The sequence below is a fragment of the Salmo salar genome, chromosome 25, assembly GCF_965601325.2.
Source record: "Salmo salar chromosome 25, fSalSal1, whole genome shotgun sequence".
Taxonomy (NCBI): domain Eukaryota; kingdom Metazoa; phylum Chordata; class Actinopteri; order Salmoniformes; family Salmonidae; genus Salmo; species Salmo salar.
Genome location: NC_138315.1, coordinates 10,488,893 through 10,512,054, shown reverse-complemented (window position 1 = coordinate 10,512,054; position 23,162 = coordinate 10,488,893). Strand labels below are relative to the sequence as shown.

The window sequence follows — 23,162 nt, the reverse complement described above, 5'->3', positions numbered from 1 at the left end:
TTGAATCCCATAAAAAAAACTTGAAGATTGCGGATTACCGCCGCTTGCCATCTAATTTAAGAGGTTAAGAAAATCTGCAAGGAAGAATGGAAGAAAATCCACAAATTCAGATATGCAAAGCTGATACATACGTACCCAAGACGGCTCATAGCTGTAATCGCCACCAAAGGTGCTTCTACAAAGTATTGACTCGGGTGTGAATACCAGTGCTTAATTTGTCAAATAGGGAGGTCCCGGAACACAGTGAGCACGAGTAGGGGGGTTATCCGGGGGGCTCTGAAGTACCGGAACACATTGAGAGAAAAAAAAGTGTCAAACACAACATAGCTTTAGATAGTAGACTACTTGGCTGTTGTACTCTATCTATGGTGGTGAAACAGACAGCACTCTCCAAGGTGCTGATTTAATTCAAAGCATTTTAGACGTCACTGCAGTATGCCCACATACTTGAGTATAGCTGCAGGGCTTAAACAAGTCTAATTTTCTACAACTGCCATATGCATACATACAGTACCAGTCAAAACTTGGAACCACCTACTCATTCAAGGGTTTTTCTTTATTTGTAGAGTTTTCTACATTGTAGATTAATAATGAGGACATCAAAACTATGAAATAACAGAAATGGAATCATGTAGTAACCAAACAGTGTTAAACAAATCAAAACATATTTGAGATTCTTTAAAATAGCCACTCTTTGCCTTGATGACAGCTTTGAACACTCTTGGCATTCTCTCAACCAGCTTCACCTGGAATGCTTTTCCAACAGTCTTGAAGGAGCTCCCACATATGCTGAGCACCTGTTGGCTACTTTTCTTTCACTCTGCGGTCCAACTCATCCCAAACCATCTCAATTGGGTTGAGGTCGGGTGATTGTGTGTAAGCCAGGTCATCTGATGCAGCACTCCATCACTCTCCTTGGTTAAATAGCCCTTACACCGCCTGGAGATGTGTTTTTGGTCATTGTCCTGTTGAAAAACAAATGTGGCTCAGTTGGTAGAGCATGGTGTTTGCAACACCAGGGTTGTGGGTTTGATTCCCACGGGGGGCCAGTACGGAGAAAAAAGAAAAAATGTATGAGATGAAATGAAATGTATGTATGCATTCACTACTGTAATTCGCTCTGGATAAGAGCGTCTGCTAAATGACTAAAATGTAAATGTAAGTGCAAAAACCAGATGGGATGGCGTATCGCTGAGGAATGCTACGGTAGCCATGCTGGTTAAGTGTGTCTTAAATTCTAAATAAATCACAGACTGTGTCACCACCAAAGCACCATCACACCACCTCCTCCATGCTTCACGGTAAGAGCCACACATGCGGAGATCATCCATTCACCTACACGGCAGTTGGAACCAAAAATCTCACATTTGGACTCATCAGACTAAAGGACAGATTTCCACCGGTCTAATGTCCATTGCTCATGTTTCTTGGCCAAAGCAAGTCTCTTCTTCTTATTGGTGTCCTTTAGTAGTAGTTTCTTTGCAGCAATTCGACCATGAAGGCCTGATTCACACACACTCCTCTGAACAGTTGATGTTGAGATGTCTGTTACTTGAAATCTGTGAAGCATTTATTTGGGCTGCAATCTGAGGTTCAGTTAACTCTATTGAACTTATCCTCAGCAGCAGAGGTAACTGTTGGATTTATTTTTCCTTTGGCGGTCCTCATGATAGCTAGTTTCATCATAGCGCTTGGTTTTTGCAAATGCACTTGAAGAAACTTTCAAGGTTGACATTTTGCGGTTTGCCTGACCTTCATGTCTTAAAGTAATGATGGACTGTTCTTTCCCTTTGCTTATTTGAGCTGTTATTACCATAATATGGACTTGGTCTTTTACCAAATAGGGCAATCTTCTGTATACCACCCCTACCTTGTCACAACACAACTGATTGGCTCAAACGCATTAAGAAGGAAAGAAATTCCACAAATTAACTTTTAACAAGGCAGACCTGTTAATTGAAATTCATTGCAGGTACTACTATGTCATGAATCTCATGAGAGAATGCCAAGAGTGTGCAAAGCTGTCAAGGCAAAGGGTGGCTACTTTGAAGAATCTCACATATAAAATATATTTTGACCTAACACCTTTTTCGTTACTACACGATTCCATGTGTTATTTCATTATGTTGATGTCTTCACTATTATTCTACAATGTAGAAAATAGTAAAAAAAAGAAAAACCCTTGAATGAGTAGGTGTCTCAACTTTTGACTGGTATTGTAAATTCTCAGCTGGGGGGCTTATAAGACCCAAATTTCATATAATTTAAGACGTAGCAGTAGAACAAATATCACAATATCGGAATATAACTTCAAATAAAATAAATCAATGAACGGTAGGCTACAGCAGAACACACATATGATTAGGAATTTCATGTTCATATTACAAAGTTGTGTTATGTACTGTGAAGGTAAAGAAAAAAAGTCCTACCTTAGTTTTCAAAACCTCCCACAATGACTCTACCCATGTCAAGTCCATTTAACTCCCTGAGAGTCCTGGGGCTGTGACACTTAGCTTCCTAGGTCTGTTCTGAACACTCCAGCTGTTGCGTATTTTTTTCATTTTGAGTGTTAACTAGAACCTGGGTGTCCTCTCTAGCCTTGTATTCAAAAACCTTTTGCTGAGGGCTCTCTTTTTTCTTTTTTTTTTACGTCATAGGATGTTAATTTACTGTACATTCCACCCACTCTTTTGCTAGTTTAATCCCTCCAGTCATTTCTAGACCCAAGCCCCCTACCTTTTTGCAGGTTGTACAGTCCAACTTTAAATTCTGCATGACAAGCCAGCCAAACGTATGCTGAATACGTTTGCTTGTTCTTGTACTGCAAATTGCACCTGCTCCGAGCACTTCATCGGTGGATGCACTGCCCCCCTCCCCCACCAACTCCCCGTCTCCCGCTGAGTCTGACTCGCTAGTGGAGGTGCCGGTGGTGATGCTGAACTGGTGGGATTAGCAGCACTGCTAGCTAAGGCATCGCAAACAGTTTGCCCATCACTTCTCTCCTTCGGCAATGACAGTTATCTGGCTCGTTCTGGGTCCAATTCACCATCTTTCTCAGGATTTTTGGACTTAAAAAATATCAAACTCGATTGCCTTTTCATATCCATTTTTTATTTCGCTTTCCCACGATTAAAATTCAGTAGGATGACGACACGTGACGTGATAATGTAAGGACGACCTCTTCACTAGCTGACCAGTACTACCAAGACCTGTGTCAAGATCAGTTCCTTACAACACCGGCCCTCCGCATAACCTCTAAATACAAATAAGAGAGCAGGACTGGAATCAGTGTGGCAGGATAGGATGATTACACAGAAGAATCACCACGCTATTACATGATTGATGCCGGAACAAAAGCCAAATCTGAGAGGTGCCGGATCCTGTTAAAATTAAGCACTGGTGAATACTTAGTGGTTCTTCCTTTAAAAGTTACGAACTTATGCCGCGACCGTTTGTGATAGATGTTGGCATTCTGTCATTGCACCACACTATCACAAGAGGGAGTTAAAACGCTGATTTATCGGTAGTCTAAACTGTGGCAATTAATGGAGGCGTCTCTCCTCTGGCACTAGAGTCCTGCATCAGGCAACAACAACAAACTGTCGGTGTTTCTGAAGTTAAGAGAGAACTTGGGTAAATACAATCGGGGAATTTCACTTGACATGTGGACTGACGATTTTCGAAAAATAAGCACGGTGGGCTTTTGGTATCTCTCCCTCTAAAAACAGAAGAAAAAAAATACAAAAAAATCTGGCTTTATTTACAAATTAGTATGAATGTCTCACCCCATGTTCAAGAATGGCCTTTTTCCCTTTTCGGATTACAATCGCTCCACTTTTGGTTATTTGAAACTAAATCTCCAAAATATTATTATTTTTTAAACAAGCCATAGAAATTTGGTTGCAATATCAGTTACATTTTTTAACAAAAGTAAGGAACTTGTCTGTCGGCCCTGCATTAAAGACCAAAATTGGTTAAAGAAAATTGTGATAAACAATATATACCACCGTCTCTTGCGCATGTCATTTTACTTTCATAATGCATCCTTATTTACAAATGTATTATTATTATTATTAACCCTGCATTAGAATTATATAAAAGCCCCTTAGGGCAAATCTGGTCTGTGAGAATATCTAACGAAGCGAGCATAAAAGGCATTTAGTTCGTCTGGTAGGCTCGCGTCACTTGTCAGCTCGCATCTGGGTTTCCCTTTGTAGTCCGTAAAAGTTTTCAAGCCCTGCCACATCTGACGAGTGTCAGACCCGGTGTAGTAGGATTCAGTCTTAATCCTGTATTGACGCTTTGCTTGTTTGATGGTTCGTCTGCGGGCATAGAGGGATTTCTTATAAGCGTCCGGATTAGTGTCCTGCTCCTTGAAAGCAGCAGATCTAGCCTTTTGCTTGATGCGGATGTTGCCTGTAATCCATGGCTTCTGGTTGGGATATGTATGTACGTTCACTGTGGGGAAGATGTCGTCAATGCACATATTGATGAAGCTGATGTTATACTCCTCAATGCTATTGGATGAATCCCGGAATATATTCCAGTCTGTGCTAGCAAAATAGTCCTGTAGTGTAGCATCCACTTCATTTGACCACTTCCGTATTGAGCGAGTCACTGGTACTTCCTGCTTTAGTTTTTGCTTGTAAGCAGGAATCAGGAGAATAGTATTATGGTCAGATTTGCCAAATGGAATGTGGGGGAGCTTTGTATGCATCTCTGTGTGAGGAGTTATTTTCCCTCTTGTTGCACGTGTGAAATGCTGGTATAAATGAAGTAAAATGGATTTAAGTTTGCCTGCATTAAAGTCCCCGGCCACTAGGAGCGCTGCTTCTGGGTGAGCATTTTCCTGTTTTCTTATGGCCTTATAGAGTTGGTTGAGTGCGGTCTTAGTGCCAGCATCGGTCTGTGGTGGTAAATAGATGGCTAAGAATAATATAGATGAGAACTCTCTACAGCTTATCGTAAGGTACTCTACCGAAGGCAAGCAATACCTCGAGACTTCTTTAATATTCGACATCGCGCACTAGCTGTTATTGACAAAAAGACACACACCCCCACCCCTCGTCTTACCAGACGTAGCTTCTCTGTTCTGCCAGTGCATGGAAAATCCCACCAGCTCTATATTATCCGTGTCGTCGTTTAGCCACAACTCGGTGAAAGATAAGATATTAAATTTTTTTTGTCCCCTTGGTAGGAAAGTCTTGATTGTAGGTCATCGATTTTATTTTCCAATGATTGCACGTTGGCCAATAGAACGGATGGCAGTGGGAGTTTACTCTCTCGCCTATGAATTCTTAGAAGGCAGCCCGACCTCTGCCCCCTTCTTCTGTCTTTTTGTCACGCAAATGACGGGGATTTGGGCCTGTTTCCGGGAAAGCAGTACGTCAGACTTGTTAAAGAAAAATGAATTACACCCAAAGTCATCCAATTCAGCACCATTTCGCGCTGCTCTGAGACAAGCATGGGGACTGGTCTTGATAAATCAATGAGATTTTGATTTTCACTTTATCTCCGTTTTGGAATTGGTTAGCCTACTGTGGAAATGTTAGAATTATTTTGCTCCAAGTAGCCTACTCTCGACCGGTCACATTGTACAGCACCATATTTTCCCAACGGAAACCCTGAGTTTTCTATTTCTTGGAATAGAAACACCATAATATTAATCAAATGAATTAAGCTACATTTCTTAAAATCAATCCTGTATACTATGTTCTTACAAAAAAGGTTTTAAATTCTCTAGTACAGCCAATATTAAAAACTGTCAAATGCTTCTTAAAGATGCCCTCTGGTGGTCAAACTAGCACTAACTAGCATTAATGGTAACAATGGCTGACACTTAAATAACATGCCATAGAATTCTGTGGCTGTCACGTATACTCCCTCTCCGGCCTCTAGGTCATCAGGCTGCTGATTATCCCGCACACCTGTCACCATCGTCAAGCGCACCGGCGCCTCATGACACTCACCTCGACTCCATCGCCTCCTTGATTATCTTCTCTATATCTGTCAATCCCCTTGGTTCTTTCCTCAGGTGTTATTGACTCTGTTTCATGTCGGTGCTTTGTTTGTGTTTTGTGTTTAATGTTTTGTTTATTTATTAAAACGCTCACTCTCTGTACTTGCTTCCCGACTCTCAGCGCACTCGTTACAGTGGCAGCCCGCAAGGTGTGCTGCAGTATGACACAACTTTTAAAGGAAGAACCACTAAGTAAATTAGATTTCTGTATTTAATTTTCAATACATTTGCAGAGATTTCTAAAAACATGTTTTCACTTTGTCTTTATGGAGTATTGTGTGTAGATGGGTGAGAAAAAAAAAAAATGTAATCCATTTTGTATTCAGGCTGAAACGCAACAAAATGTGAATTAAGTCAATGGGTATGAGTACTTTATGAAGGTGCACTGTACATGTCCCTTATCTAAAATACAATAAAATGTAAATGAAATGGAATACTATAATGTCAATTAAATGGAATAATAGAAAAGTAAAAACCATAAACACGAATGCTTTAATTGAATGTAAAGGTGAATTTTGAGCCTCTTTGTTCCCTACCCCCAGGCACGGACGTGAAAGAGGCCCAGGTGATCTGTGTCTCCACGGGCACCAAGTGCATCAACGGCGAGTACATGAGTGACCGCGGCTTGGCGCTCAACGACTGCCATGCAGAGATTATCGCCCGTCGCTCGCTCATCCGGTACCTCTACGCCCAGCTGGAGCACTTCCTAAGGTGAGAATTCAAGGGGTGGAGGCAATGGCAGAGGCCATTGAAAATACAAACAATCACTCTCATTTTGATTGGAGTTTGTTGGTTGTAGCTAACCTTTCGTGGGTCATGAAGTCATAGTCCTTGATTTGTATTTAGTTGTAAAATCAAGTCCACTGTTCCATAACTTTCTCTATATGCTTCAAATGTTGCAAATTGTTTCTTCAATTGCAACATGGCATTCCTGTTTTTCTCTTGCTTCAGCTGATTCTTTTAGTAATTTTAGTTTTCTGTGAAATTTGGTCCCTCTGCCCACACTTTACACTGTCCACATTTTTTCACCCTCTGTCAATTAGCAGCAACAAGGAGGAGCAGCAGAAGTCTATATTCATGCGCTGTGACAAGCGTGGCTACCGGCTAAAGGACAACGTGCAGTTCCACCTCTACATCAGCACCTCGCCCTGCGGCGATGCACGCATCTTCTCACCGCACGAGGCCGGCATGGAAGGTATGAGGGACCAGTCCTTACCATATGACAGTAAGAGATGTGCCCGAACCTCTTGCTGACCCTTCTGTGTCACCATGTACCATGATGGCATGATACCTGTCTTTTTCATCAGATGCATATGTCTGGCTATCCAGCGCCCCTGCTTAATGCTTCTAGATGTGAATCGGGCTGTGAATGTGTTCTGCCCTTAAGTTTATATGAAGCCTAGTTATTGGTTACTAGTCAGACTGTTAATGTGTGACGCACCGTCATATAAACCTAGAAGAGCATTTCCGATCATAAACGTATTGTTTTTAACTTAATGCAATTCACTGAACTATCCCTTTAGCGCAAGTGAAAAAGAGCACCACCAATTGGTGTTAGATTCCGAAAGAGGTGCCGGTTTGCTTAAAAAAAAAAATATATATATATATATATATATATATGTATGTATATATACATACATTTGTGATTTGTTTTTCTGAACCGATTGCCCGCAAATCGTCAAATGTCAGATTTGGCCATTGACAAGCACCTAAATTGGAACGCAGTGGCTGTACAGTAATATGCTAGACCTCCAAGTTCTCCACTTCACAGCGCTGATTGGGTTTTGACTGACAGCCGTTCCAAACCTCAGGACTGTGCGCGACAAGAAGATGCCCCCATCCGTCCCGTTAAATGGGCTACTTTTGAGCATTTGTTGTTGTCTGTGAGGGGAAAGCTGCAAATCAAGAGGAGTGGAAAGATGAGATGTTCTGAATGATGAGATGTTAAGGATTATAATAAATACCGCTTTGATGTCATACAAGCAAACCACACAGCCGTGAGTCCAAATGTGCACTACACATTTCTATATTAAAAAAATCTTGTAATTTACAGTATCGTCATTTATGTTCACTATGTTTGATCCAGAGATACAATGCGTTATAGGGTTGGGCGGTATCCAGATTTTCATTTCATCATACCATCCTTCTCTCACCTCGGGATTTACGCTATTACCGGCTTGGTACACAAGGGGGCGCCCCCAAAGAAACAAAACCCATTGAGCGTCTATTACCAGAATGCAAACAAAATTGGCTCAAGTAGAAGTGAATTTCCATGGAAGGTGCTAGCTAAATATGCTAATGAGTGCACATGAAAATAAACTAATTGCAAAGACAGTCAATCCAGCTCACAAAGTTATACATGTGTAGGCAGGAGTTACCGAATGTCATATTTGGTGAGTCTGGACATTACCAACTGAATGTGAACGAGAGACATTGCGCAAATGAACAAAGTTTTGATGCATGCTTGTCTGTAGGAAGAACAGTACTTGCTCTCCAACAGCATGTCTACAAGTTTTGTCTTTCTGGAGTTGCTAGGGCAACGGGCCTGCCGGAGAAGAGTGGGGAGAGCAGACAGGCAGAGAACGGAGAGGAGAAAAAACCCAAGGAAATCAAGATCGCAGTGGCAGCTGTACAAATAACTAATCCAAAGGGCTTTGACTTCTCAAACACGGAAGGAAGCTAACACAATATGATGCCTCGTCACCTTATTAATTCATCCACTTACTTAGATAGCAAGATAATTTAGGGGTCGTGTTAACGCAGAATTCTGCATTTTTCACGCAGGGAAAAAAGAACGCGTAAGAAATATTGAGGCGCGTTTTATAAACGCGGATCTAAAATGCTTCTTATTGTAACTTCTGCTCGGCATCAGACTAATTTTGTGCTTCAGTTGCACTTCTAAACTCGGATGAGAATTTACAAATAAGTAGCTACTTTTCTCTGGTACGTTTCTCAGTGTAGCCAGCCTATTTTTCTTCATAAAGTGCAAGATTACATTTAAGCAAAATATTAGGAAATGTAGCTGGCTCCATTCTTTCTATGATAGGCCTAAACATTTGAAATATGATAGCCATGGATCGTATTTACAAAAAAGACCTTGCTTTTTCATTGTAAGTGTGGCTGCCAGCCAAATAGTTTCACTTCTGTGTGTTGCACATTTTCATCTAATGAAAATGAAGTTATTTTCTGCCGAATGTGTTGCACTAATGTATTTTCTATGAAGGAAAATGTTTCATATATTGTGGTTAACCGTTGGGTGCTGGGTTGAGCGCACAGGGATGGACACAGAGACAGGGTGGTTCAAGTCAGAAAACACGACTTTACTAAGCAAAAAATAATAAACGTAACAAAATAACTTGGATGGCTCGGTCCTTCTCATTAGTCTCCAGGAGCTTCGTTCCCCTCTGTCAGTGCACTCCTTGCCTTTCCATTTTACTCTCCCGCGGTGTGCTCCATTTGTGGTCTGCACAGCTGGTTGGCACTCTCCCCTAATTACCCCTAATTGGCGCCACCGGCTTCGGGGTGCCCAGCCCGGTTCCTCCCAGCAGAGGGAACCAACGTCGCGACACCGACCTCCCCTCTATCACCAACACCCGGGGTAGACCTCCCGGGATACCACAAGATATACAGTACCAGTCAAAAGTTTGGACACACCTGCTCATTCAAGGATTTTTCTTCATTTTTACTATTTTCTACATTGAAGAATAATAGTGAAGACATCCAAAACTATGAAATAACACATGGAATCATGTAATCACCGAAAGTATATATATTTTATATTTGAGATTCTTTAAAGTAGCCACCCTTTGCCTTGATGGCAACTTTGCACACTCTTGGCATTCTCTCAACCAGCTTCATGAGGTAGTCACCTGGAATGCATTTCAATTAACAGGTATTCTTTGTTAAGTTGATTTGTGGAATTTCTTTCCTCAAAGCGTTTGAACCAATCAGTTGTGTTGTGACAAGGTAGGGGTGCGTATACAGAAGATAGATATATTTGGTAAAAGACCAAGTCCATATTATGACAAGAACAGCTCAAATAAGCAAAGAGAAATTACAGTCCATCATTACTTTAAAACATGAAGGTCAGTCAATCCGGAAAATGTCAAGAACTTTGAAAGTTTCTCCAAGTGCACTCGATAAAACCAAGTGCTATGATGGAACTGGCTCTCATGAGGACCACCACAGGAAAGGAAGACCCAGAGTTACAGTTGAAGTCGGAAGTTTACATACACCTTAGCCAAATACATTTAAACTCAGTTTTTCACAATTTCTGACACTTAATCCTAGTAAAAATTCCCTGTCTTAGGTCAGTTAGGATCACCACTTTATTTTAAGAATGTGAAATGTCAGAATAATAGTAGAGAGAATTATTATTTCAGCTTTTATTTCTTTCATCACATTCCCAATGGGTCAGAAGTTTACATACACTCAATTAGTATTTGGTTGCATTGCCTTTTAAATTGTTTAACTTGGGTCAAATGTTTCGGGTAGCCTTCCACAAGCTTCCCACAATAAGTTAGGTGAATTTTGGCCCATTCCTCCTCACAGAGCTCGTGTAACTGAGTCAGGTTTGTAGGCCTCCTTGCTCGCACACATCCTTTTTCAGTTCTGCCCACAAATTTTCTATGGGATTGAGGTCAGGGCTTTGTGATGGCCACTCCAATACCTTGACTTAGTTGTCCTTAAGCCATTTTGCCACAACATTGGACGTAGGCTTGGGGTCATTGTCCATTTGGAAGAACCATTTGTGACCAAGCTTTAACTTCCTGACTGATGTCTTGAGATGTTGCTTCAATATATCCAGCTAATTTTCCTTCCCTCTTGATGCCATCTATTTTGTGCACCAGTCCCTCCTGCAGCAAAGCACCCCAACAACATGATGCTGCCACCCCGTGCTTCACGGTTGGGATGGTGTTCTTCGGCTTGCAAGCCTCCCCGTTTTTCCTCCAAACATAACGATGGTCATCATGGCCAAACAGTTCTATTTTTGTTTCATCAGACCAGATGATATTTCTCCAAAAAGTACAATCTTCGTCCCCATGTGCAGTTGCAAACCGTAGTCTGTTTTTTATGGTGGTTTTGGAGCAGTGGCTTCTTCCTTGCTGAGTGGCCTTTCAGGTTATGTCGATATAGGACTCGTTTTACTGTGGATATAGATACTTTTGTACCTGTTTCCTCCAGCATATTCACAAGGTCCTTTGCTGCAGTTCTGGGATTGTTTTGCACTTTTCGCACCAAAGTATGTTCATCTCTAGGAGACAGAACACGTCTCCTTCCTGAGCGGTATGACGGCTGCTTTGTCCTATGGTGTTTATACTTGCGTACTCTTGTTTGTACATATGAACGTGGTACCTTCAGGCGTTTGGAAATTGCTCCCAAGGATGAGGTCTTGGCTGATTTCTTTCGATTTTTCCATTTTCCCACTGAGTTTGAAGGCAGGCCTTGAAATGCATCCCCAGGTACACCTCCAATTGACTCAAATGATGTCAATTAGACTATCAGAAGCTTCTAAAGCCATGACATAATTTTTGGAAATTTTCCAAGCTGTTTAAAGGCACAGTCAACTTAGTGTATGTAAACTTCTGACCCACTGGAATTGTGATACAGTGAATTATAAGTGAAATAATCCGTCTGTAAACAATTGTTGGAAAAATGACTTGTGTCATGCACAAAGGAGATGTCCTAACCGACTTGCCAAAACTATAGTTTGTTAAAAAGAAATTTGTGTAGTGGTTGAAAACAAGTTTTAATGACTCTAACCTAAGTGTATGTAAACTTCCGATTTCAACTTTACCTCTGCTGCAGAGGATAAGTTCATTAGAGTTACCAGACTCAGCCATTGCTGCCCCAAAATTTTTTCAATTAACAGAAACATCTCAACATCAACTGTTCAGAGGAGACTGCATGAATCAGGCCTTCATGGTTGAATTGCTGCAGATAAATCACTACTAAAGGACACCAATAAGAAGAGACTTGCTTGGGCCATGAAACACGAGCAATGGACATTAGACCGGTGGAAATCTGTCCTTTGGTCTGTTGAGTCCAATTTTTGGATTTTTGGTTCCAATTCCGTGTCTTTGTGAGACTCAAAGTAGGTGAACAGATGATCTCCGCATGTGTGGTTCCCACCATGAAGCATGGAGGAAGAGGTGTGATGGTATGGGGGTGCTTTGCTGGTGACACTGTCAATGATTTATTTAGAATTCAAGGCACACTTAACCAGCACGGCTACCACAACGCTCTGCAGTGATATGCCATCCCATCTGGTTTGAGCTTAGTGGGACTATCATTTGTTTTTCAACAGGACATTGACCCAAAACACACCTCCAGGCTGTGTAAGGGCTATTTGACCAAGAAGGAGAGTGATGGAGTGCTGCACCATATGACCTGGCCTCCACAGTCAACCAACCTCAACCCAATGTATATGGTTTGGGAGTAGTTGGACCGCAGAGTGAAGAAAAAGCAGATAACAAGTGCTCAGCATATGTGGGAACTACTTCAAGACTGTTGGAAAAACATTCCAGGTGAAGCTGGTTGAGAGAGATTGGGAAGACCTCTGTCCTGCTCTAAAACTGTGCCTTTAGTCTGGTAACATTATTTTCAAGTTGCATGTGTGTGTGTGTGTGTGTGTGTGTGTGTGTGTGTGTGTGTGTGTGTGTGTGTGTGTGTGTGTGTGTGTGTGTGTGTGTGTGTGTGTGTGTGTGTGTGTGTGTGTGTGTTTCTTCAGTTAAATTTTGGCTCATTTGAAGAGTCCAAAATATATTTTGATTTGTTTAACACTTTTTTGGTTACTATATGATTCCATATGTATTATTTAATAGTTTTGATGTCTTCACTATTATTCTACAATGTAGAAAATAGTAGAAATACAGAAAAAAGCCTTGAATGAGTAGGTGTGTCCAAACTTTTGACTAGTACTGAACATATAGGGCTGTCCCCTTTGGTGACATCACATGTTTAGTGACCTTTGACAGCCACAGTCAATCAACCCCAGCTTTGGGTCAGTCTCCATTCCCCTCACTTAGCTGGCTGACACCTTTTTAAATTGAATTTTACACATGTTGAGAATTAAATATCAGAGCTTTTTTATTTTGTTCAATTAACTTTTGTATGTTTTCCTTTTATGCTTGGTTTCGTTGAATTATAATTTCACTTTGGTTGTCCAAATGTGCAATAAACACATTTCAACAAGTCTAATAATTAGTGTCTTCCTCTTCCTCTCCCCCTTTTTCTCTTTGCATCTCTCTCTCGCACTCTCTCATTCCTTTCTCTCTTTCTCTCGCTCTCCTTTCTCTCACTCTCCTTTCTCACTCTTTTTCTCGCTCTCTCCTTTCTCTCGCTATTATCTCTCTCTACTTCTACCCCTTTCTCTGATTACTCACCCTCTTTATATGTCACATATACATGATTTTGTCATTGTTTCCCTGCATACAGAGAAACACAAAAAGGAAATACCCCTGTACAATTAGTCAGTGGCCTTTTGAATTAGATTCCAACATTTAGAAATGATGTGATTAATACAATGAAGTTGTATTTAAAGTAGTCTTTCGTGTCCTTTGCCCTGTTGAGGTGATTTGGTGTCATGCCCTAGAGGACCACAATAGAAACAAGTCTCTTGACTTTTTTGTGTAAGTATCCTCGACAGTTGTATCTGTTGCCTAGTGTAGTATGTATTTTAAATGATCAAATCTACTGTGTAAATGTACAGGTGGCCAGGATTGCTTTGATATTGGTGGTACAGACCCTTAATGGCAATACAATTTAGATTTTGAGTGACAAAACATTAAAAAATCAGATGCATTAATTCATGGTCTGAAAGAAGCTTATTTGTATTTTATTATGGATCCCCATTAGTTTCTGCCAAGAAAGCAGCTACTCTGCCTGGGGTCCAGCAAAATGAAGGCAGTTATACATTTGAAAAACATTACAATACATTCATAACAGATTTCACAACATATTAAGTATGTGCCCTCAGGCCTCTACTCTACTACCACATATCTATATCACAAAATCCATGTGTACATGCGTATGTTATCATATGTTTGTATGCATGTGTCTGTGTTGCTTCCCAGTCCTTACTGTTCCATAACGTACATTTTTATCTGTTTTCTTTATCTAATTTTACTGCTGTCGTGAGTTACTTGATGTGGAATAGATTTCCATGTAGTCATGGCTCTATGTAGCACTGTGCGCCTCCCATAGTCTGTTCTGGACTTGGGGACTGTGAAGAGACCTCTGGTGTCTTGTGGGGTATGCATGGGTGTCTGAGATATGTGCCAGTAGTTCGAACAGACAGCTCGGCGCATTCAACATGTCAATACCTCTCACAAAAACAAGTAGTTATGAAGTCAATCTCTCTTCCACTTTGAGCCAGGAGAGACTGGTATTGTTTGCTTTCTGTGTACATCCAAGGGACAGCCATGCTTACCTGTTCTGAGCCAATTGCAATTTTCCTAAGTCCCTCTGTGGCACCTGACCATAAGACTGAACAGTAGTCCAGGTGCAACAAAACTAGGGCCTGTAGGACCTGCCTCGTTGATAGTGCTGTTAAGTATGCAGAGCAGTGCTTTATTATGGACAGACTTCTCCCCATCCTAGCTATTGTATCAATATGTTTTGACCATGACAGTTTACAATCCAGAGTTACTACAAGCAGTTTAGTCTCCTCAACTTGCTAAATTTCCACATTATTCATTACAATATTTAGTTGAGGTTTAGGGTTTAGTGATAAAAATACAATGCTTTTAGTTTTTCAAATATTTCGGACTAATTTATTCCTTGCCACCCATTCTGAAACTAACTGCAGCTCTTTAAGTGTTGCTGTCATTTCAGTTGCTGTGGTAACTGATGTGTATAGTGTTGAGTCATCCGCAGACATAGACATACTGGCTTTACTCAAAGCCATAGGCATGTCGTTAGTAAAGATTGCCCTGGGGATTGCCCCAGCTGCCCTGGGGAATTCCATAATTTTACCTGGATTTTGTTGGAGAGGCTTCCATTAATGAACACCCTCTTGTGTTCTGTTAGTGGTAACTCTTTATCGACAATATAGCAGCGGGTGTAAAGCCATAACAAGTTTTTCCAGCAACAGACTATGATCGATAATGTCAAAAGCCGAAATGAAGTCTAACAAAACAGCCCCCACAATCTTTTTATCATTAATTTCTCTCAGCCAATCACCAGTCATTTGTGTAAGTGCTGTCCTTGTTGAATGTCCTTCCCTACAAGGGTGCTGAAAGTCTGTCAATTTGTTTACTGTAAAATAGCTTCTATATGGTCAAACACCGTTTTTTCTGAAAGTATTCTAAGGGTTGTTTACAGGCTGATTGGTCGGCTATTTGGCCAGTTAAGGGGGCCTTACTATTGTTAGGTAGGGGAATAACATTTGCTTCCCTCCAGGGCTTAGGGCATGCTTTTTAGAAGGCTTAAATGTGAAGATATGGCAAATAGGAGTGATTTTCCATTCAAGTTGTCAGACTCTGGTGGCTTGTCATTGTTGATAGACAATGATTTTTTTCACCTCTTCCACACTTACTTTATGGAATTGAAAATGTACAGTGCTTGTCTTTCATAATTTGGTCTGATATGTAGTGTCAGCGTTTGTTGCTGGTATGTCATGCATGTTTGCTGATCTTGCCAATGAAAAAAATCTTAATGTAGTTGGCAATATCAGTGGGTTTTGTGATGAATGAGCCATCTGATCCAATGGATGATGGCGCGGCGTTTGCCTTTTTGCCCAAAATGTATTTTAAGGTGATCCCAAGCTTTTTATTTTATCGTTCTTTGTTTCATAGTGTAGTTTCTTCTTTTTATTCAGTTTAGTCACAAGATTTCTCAAGTTGCAGTACCTTTGCCAATCGGTTGTACAGCCAGACCTATTTGCCATCTCTTTTGCCTCATCCCTCTCAACCATCCATTTTTTTCAATTCCTCATCAATCCTCGGGGATTTAACAGTTTTTGCAGTCATTTTCTTAATGGGTGCATTGGGATGTGCAGCGTCTGGTTGCTTGCCATTACACACCACGGTCCAACAAATATTCTTCACATCACATCAACAACATAGGAATCACTACAGAACTTATTGTATGACCTCTTATACACAATATTAGGCCCAGACTTTGGTACTTTGGTTTTCCTAGATATGGCTACTATATTGTGATCACTACATCCGATGGTTTGGATTCTGCTTTCAAACTAATTTCTGCAACATCAATAAAGATATGATCAATACATGTTGTTGATTTCATTCCTGTACTGTTTGTAACTACCCTGGTAGGTTGATTGATAACCTGAACCAGGTTGTAGGCACTAGTTACAGTTTGAAGCTTTCTCTTGAGTGAACAGCCTGATGAAAGCCAGTCAATATTTAAATCACCCAGAAAGTATGCCTCTATTGATATCACATACATTATCAAGCATTTCACACATGTTATCCAGATACTGACTGTTTTCACTTGGTCTATAGCAGCTTCCCACCAGAAGGGGCTTTAGGTGAGGCAGATGAACCTGTAGCCACATTACTTCAACAGTATTTAACGAGATCCTCTCTAAGCTTTACAGGAATGTGGTTCTGAATATTAACAGCCACACCTCCACCTTTGGCATTTGTCTTTTCTGTAGATCTTATAACCATATGTTGCTACCAAAATCATCAAAGGTATTATCTAAGTGAGTTTCAGAGATTGTCTCAATATAAATGTCATCTGTTACTTACTAGTTATTGATTTCATGAACCTTGTTTCTTAAGCCACACATGTTAACGTAGGATATTTTTCTCTTTTCTGGGATGCTTGATTGCTTTACTGGAAAGCTTGGCAGAGGTAGACATGCTCAGGTTATTTTTATTAGTGCAGGATGAGCTGCACACAGTGGACTTCCTACTAGGGCACACCACCTCAGTGCTAACAGTATTACTCTGGTTCATAGGCATATGATTACTGCATACAATAGCTGTAGGATCAGCAGAGGCATTCAGGGCAGTAAGAGGGATATAAATTAGGTTACTTACATTGTGTCTTCCAATGCCCCTGGGTTAATGTAGATTTGCTGAAGCATTATGACAACTCAGCAACCCAATGATGAGGATTAAATGCACTGGACATGGGTCATTGATAATTAATTGTCTCAACGCAGCCTAATAATGCTGTAAAAGGATCCAGGAACCCAAATGATTTGGGTGGATTTCATCCTCCTCGTAAATACGAGCTTTGTTTCCAGAAGGTATCAAAATTGTCAATAAATGTTACACCAACCGAGCTGCAATAGTCTCGTAGCCAGTTATGGAGGGCTGAAAGTCTGCTGGACCGTTCAATGCCACGATTTAGGGAGGGCAGAGGGCCAGCTATTGTGGGGCGTTTGTTGGTGTCAAGTAGAGACCCAATCAGTTCTTCAAATCCAACTTGAGCTGTTCTGAGCTGCCCTTTATCATGTAATTTGACCCTACATGAACTATGACAATACCAGCCCCCGGTGACTGACTCACAGCCTCGGGAAGCAACCTGGTGATATCCTGAACTTTTGCCCCAGGAAAACACAAATGATCCTCTTGGATGTTTTGATAGGAAGCATTTAAAGATGCGATAGTGTCATAGAATCGTTATTCAATTCAAGCAGCTTGGTGATAATTTTTTTCTTCATGAAGAGTAATAAATCATTTCTTTAGCTGCATCAAGTTCAATACATTTTTCACAAATGAAGGTATCCATCGGACCTTTCCCCGTGACGACAACGAACATGTAGCGGATTATACATTTTAATAGCATGCAAGTCCCCAGTAGATTCAAATCAGTTTTCACCCCCCCGGATACTTAGATGCTCCCTCCATGGCCTCGGACGCCCCCACCAGTCCCCCGCAACTGTGTTTGTCTGTCTCTCGTTGAATGTGAAGAGCGAGAGAGAAGCGCAGGGGGGCGGGTGATCTCTGGGTCGGTTGTCAGTGGCGGGTCGCCAGCTGTTCCCTGCTACACATCGGCCCGGCTGTGTGTTAGCGTTCTGTGTAGCCTCTCAGAGCTGTGTTGGGCGTGTCCCCAGTGTAGTTCTTGCATTCACGCACAGTGAAGGATAAAACGTTTAAAATAATACTGAAGGATTAATCCATCTGTCTTGTCCTTGTCGTCGTCCCCGTCCCCCCGTCCCCCCCACAGACCAAGGAGACCGACACCCCAACCGGAAGGCGCGGGGCCAGCTGAGGACCAAAATAGAGTCTGGGGAGGGGACCATCCCCGTGAGGACCAGCAACACCATCCAGACATGGGACGGGGTGCTGCAGGGAGAGAGGCTGCTCACCATGTCCTGCAGTGACAAGATCGCAAGGTAACCTGGCCGTTGTGGCCCCTTTTGCTATCTCTTTCACCACATATTCTCCCCCAAAGCCAACAAGATTGTGAGACACCATGTAGGTTTGATAAGTGGTATGGTCCAGGATGTTTCAATTTAGGAATTTAATTGGACATTAAACAGTGAATATGAATTTGACTCCAATTCTTGCCCATTACTTACTCAAACCTTAGTCAGTAAGCTGCTCTTATGGTCGATACAGCTATATTTTATGGCCCACATTTTATGTTTTCAGCTAGTTTTGTTTAGATTGGCCTATGATACAATGCAGAAATGTCATCCAATACATAAGAACAAAAATAATCTTGTTAAAATGAATAATGGAGGATTGCAATGTTGCCTAGTGGGCTGGTTTTCTAGAGCAGTTAGTCTTTGTTTTATATGTGATAGTGCTTAGCTGCTAGGCGTTATCCTGTATATCCCACTTCAGTCAGGCCCAGTCGCATTTGAATCAGGCAATGTCAGGGACAGCTGAATCGATGGGTCCAACCCAGGTATTTTCGCAGGCACCACACACAGCCCTGCTCACTGTCCACAGTCAAGGCAATGCCAACAGGAGAGTCACACTCCTAATGTTTTTGAGCATGCAATAATGGCCCAGCTGCTATACTATGTAACACAAAAATCGAAGTCAAAAGAAAACACGATGACAGTATACAAATAGCATGTGCACTAACCTAGCTTACAACCTGATTTAGAGCAAGGCATAGAAAGTGTCACCACTTTACAGAACAGACTACCCTCCAGTTCTCTACACAACACATCCTCTCCCAACATGACCATGGCAACAAAAAGGTTAAAAAATGCACTTCCTACCATCTCTCTTGGAAACGAATGATTAATGACTTGGCAATGGTCATTTAGCTAAATGAACTAGCGTTGTTTCACCTAGCCCTCAGTGTTCTTTCCCTGCAGTTTGTGTGGTTTTTTTGTTGTTTTTTTACACCATTCTCCTTTGATTACATGGCCTGCCTCACGGCACTAATGCACAATATGGATGACTAGTTCTTCCTATTCCCGGCTAGTTAAAGGGACTCATTAGAAGTGTTACTCTCCAGATTCATTTTTTTCTTTGAAAAAGTAACTGATTGTGAAGGCCTTCAAAAAGCCCCAATCACTTCAGTGTGCTAAGGGAGAGTGGTGATCAAGCTCAAGTGTGTGTGTGTGTGTGTATGCATGCATGCGAGTGTGCAAGTTCATGCATGTGTATGGCCAAAGAGCGGAGCACTATTTTTGTCTGATTTGATTGTGCGCCCCAGAACCTCCATGGCCACTGGCGCTAGCTGCTATTCATAAAGGGCTAAATCACGTTCATCAAGTAAGGTGGGTGGGGAGGAAGGACTGAACAACAGTAATGATACAGTCCAACGATCAACCCCCATTGCATATGGAAGATGTCCCTGCTGAGGGCTAATGGAAAACTGAAGGTCTCCTAGCCTTGTCTGACTGCGACTCCAGTCTGTGTCTTAATTTCACACACTCTCACACACACTGCCTCGGGTCAGGAGGAGACCGGAGCAGCAGTTATCAGAGCTGTTTGTCAGGGTCTCGTTTCTGTCATCTGGTAATGGTATTTTTACTCCGTCTGCCTGTCTGTCCTTTTTGAAGTCGTCTCTCTCCAAGGCAATTGGCATAAACGCTTTATAGAGAGTGTGGAAGGAAATTGATGGGAGAGATGGCACTGCTAATGTAACAACACCGAATGTAGAGTGAAATAAATAAAATTGGATATTTCAGAGTCAGTGCCCATTCCTAAGTTGTGTGCATCCATTTGCACGTGTGCACGCGTTTGTGTGTTTTTGTGCGTGTGTGTGTGCACTTGTATGCATGCATATTTGTGTACATGTGCATACTAAATGTGTGTGCTCCTCTGTTGCAGATGGAACGTGGTGGGCATCCAGGGCTCTCTGATGAGCTACTTCACGGAGCCAATCTACTTCTCCAGCATCATCCTGGGCAGCCTGTACCACGCCGACCACCTCTCCCGGGCTATGTACCAGCGCATCGCCGACATCGAGGACCTGCCCCAACAGTTCAGCCTCAACAGGCCTCTACTGAGTGGTCAGTACCCTTCATCTTTACACCATGCCAAGGAACACACACACTACACTAACTCATGTGGCACCGCATGCAAACACATTCAAACACTCCAGTACTTTCAACACTGCTTTTAGGTGGCTTGGAGCAGACTAGTTGTCCTCTGTCTTTTTCCTCACACTTTACCTTTGAAGCCTAATAAAACCGGACACTGTGACTCTGTGGGCTAACCCCACAGTAGGCACAAGGGTAAACACCAATCATGTATAAATGTCTATGGAAAATACCCAGCAGGAAAACAGAAAGGAAAAGGCCGCACACTGCTGCTCATGCTCCCAGGTGATATTTATTTACAACGTTTCGACCCAGCAGGACCATGGGTAATCAGATATTTTACATTTTAGTCATTTAGCAGACGCTCTTACCCAGAGCGACTTACAGTAGTGATTGCATCCATTTCATTTCATGCATTTTTTTCCTTTTTTGTACTGGCCCCCGGTGGGAATCGAACCCACAACCCTGGCGTTGCACACACCATGCTGGCGTTGCAAACACCATGCTCTACCAACTGAGCCACAGGGAAGGCCTGTGATTAGATATGATTAGAGGTTCCCAACCTTTTTTCCTCAGAGCTCCCATATTGAGAGAGCCTATATTAAATACCCCACCAGCTTGATTTTGTTCAAATTTAGGGAAATAGGAAATGTTCTGTTTTGAAGCTCATTTCCTGCTATTCTATTTAGTTTAATAAGAGTCTTGACATCTTTTAGGTAGACTAGTTAACCCTTTACACTCATGGGAATTGGCCTACATGGATAGGGCTAAATGGAAATGTTTCTTACAGAAGTAATATGAAAAGCATATGCATAACCATGGTAGCAATTGAAAGGGAACAGTTTGGAGACGATGGGGAAATGATTAGACCAAAAGGTGAGAACAGCAGTTTACCTGACAGAGGACTGATTTTATGTACGTTTTACATTTACTGTACTTTTTGCCACGTTTGTTGATAACGAAATCTGAAATCTGAAAATACTCTGGATACATTCAGTAACATGATAAGAATATTCCTGGAAAATCTGCGGTAGTTGCAACATAAGACATTAAAATGACAAGGGTTTGAGTGAGAGGACTAACTGGCCATACTCTTCTCCAAAGTGTGTGTCGTTCCTTAGTTATTTGAATGACTTCTTGACTCAAAGGAGAGTCTTCAACTGTAAGGTGCTTGCTCTCGTTGAGGAAATGGAGCAAGTAGATGTGTATTATATATTTTTTTTAAACAAGACCCTGCATCCCTGTCATAACACACTTACTGTTGTTGTTTACCCAGTATAAAAAAACGGTCAATTAGAAATCGCAATCTGGGTCAGGTGGGCATCATTTGACAGCTTCTTCTATTGCCAACATGATCAGCTAAGTTATAAAATACGATATTACAGTGTTAGGCTTTCACAATGCTATTCAGGGAAGCCGATCACATACTGAACAAAAATATAAATGCAACGTGCAACAATTTAAACAATTTTACTGAGTTACAGTTCATATAAGGAAATATAAGGCCTTGCTCGACACTGGGTGGGCCTGTCTCCCAAGTGGGTGGGCATATGCCCACCTAATATTCATTAGGCCCTAATCTATGGATTTCACATGACTTGACAGGGGCGCAGCCATTGGTGGGCATATGCCCACCCACTTGGGAGACTGGCCCACCTAGTGTCAAGCAAGGCCTAGCCAATCAGAATTAGTTTTTCAGAAGTACTCCTCCAGTTTCATCAGCTGTCCGGGTGGCTGATCTCAGATGATCCGGCTTCTTCACCTGCGGGATGTGGAGGTCCTGGGCTGGTGTGGTTACACCTGGTCTGCGGTTGTGAGGCCGGTTGGGTGTACTGTCAAATTCTCTAAAACGACGTTGGAGGCGGCTTATGGTAGAGAAAGTAACATTAAATTCTATGGCAACAGCTCTGGTGGACATTCCTGCAGTCAGCATGCCAATTGCACACTCCCTCAACTTGAGACATCTGTGTTGTGTGACAAAACTGCACAGAGTGGTCTTTTATTGTCATTAGCACAAGGTGCACCTGTGTAATAATCAGCTTCTTGATATGCCACACCTTTCAGGTAGATGGATTATCTTGGCAAAGGACAAATGTTCACTAACAGAGTTGTAAACACATTTCTGCAAAACATTTGAGAGAAATACGCTTTTTGTGCGTTTGAAATATTTCTGGGATCTTTTATTTCAGCTCATGAAACATGGGACCAACACTTTACGTGTTGCGTTTATATTTTTGTTCTGTATAATTTTGGTGCACATAGAATGCTGTCATGAGTGCGTTCAGGTGACAGGCTCATTCTGTTCAGAACAACCCAGGGTATGACTACATGTCATCTTGTAACTATACATCAAACATAGTGATCATAAACTTGGACACTGTATATGACATGAGTTTTATGATGTGGAAATGTGAAGTGCACATTTGGACTCACGGGTGTTTGGCTTGCTTGTATGACATCAGCTGTATTTATTATAATTCTCAATGTCTCATTTTTCAAAATACATAGTCCTCTTAATTTACAGCATTTCCCTCACTCAGACAACAACAAATTTGCAAAAGCTGCCCAATTAGTGGGAGGGATCAGGGTAATGTCCGGGAGACCCATGAGGTGTCGCACAATTGTCCCAGTGTCGGCCGGGTTAGGGGAGGGTTTGGCCGGCATGTCCTTGTCCCATCGCGCTCTAGCGACTCCTTGTGGCGGGCAAGGCGC

The 23,162-nt window shown here is 41.8% G+C and overlaps 1 protein-coding gene across 7 annotated transcripts in view; it reads left to right on the top strand.

The window, feature by feature from the left end:
* The window catches only part of LOC106586125 (double-stranded RNA-specific editase 1), a 202,036-nt gene that overhangs the window by 165,949 nt on the left and 12,925 nt on the right, over positions 1–23,162 (top strand). For 6 of the 7 annotated variants that reach the window (XM_082968871.1, XM_082968872.1, XM_082968869.1 and 3 more), the window contains 4 exons: positions 6,562–6,730; positions 7,063–7,214; positions 18,167–18,335; positions 20,239–20,420. In XM_082968871.1, the coding sequence (XP_082824997.1) occupies positions 6,562–6,730; positions 7,063–7,214; positions 18,167–18,335; positions 20,239–20,420 (672 nt within the window). The remainder of the gene's footprint in view (positions 1–6,561; positions 6,731–7,062; positions 7,215–18,166; positions 18,336–20,238; positions 20,421–23,162) is intronic. The other variant, XM_045707803.2, reaches the window with a different exon arrangement.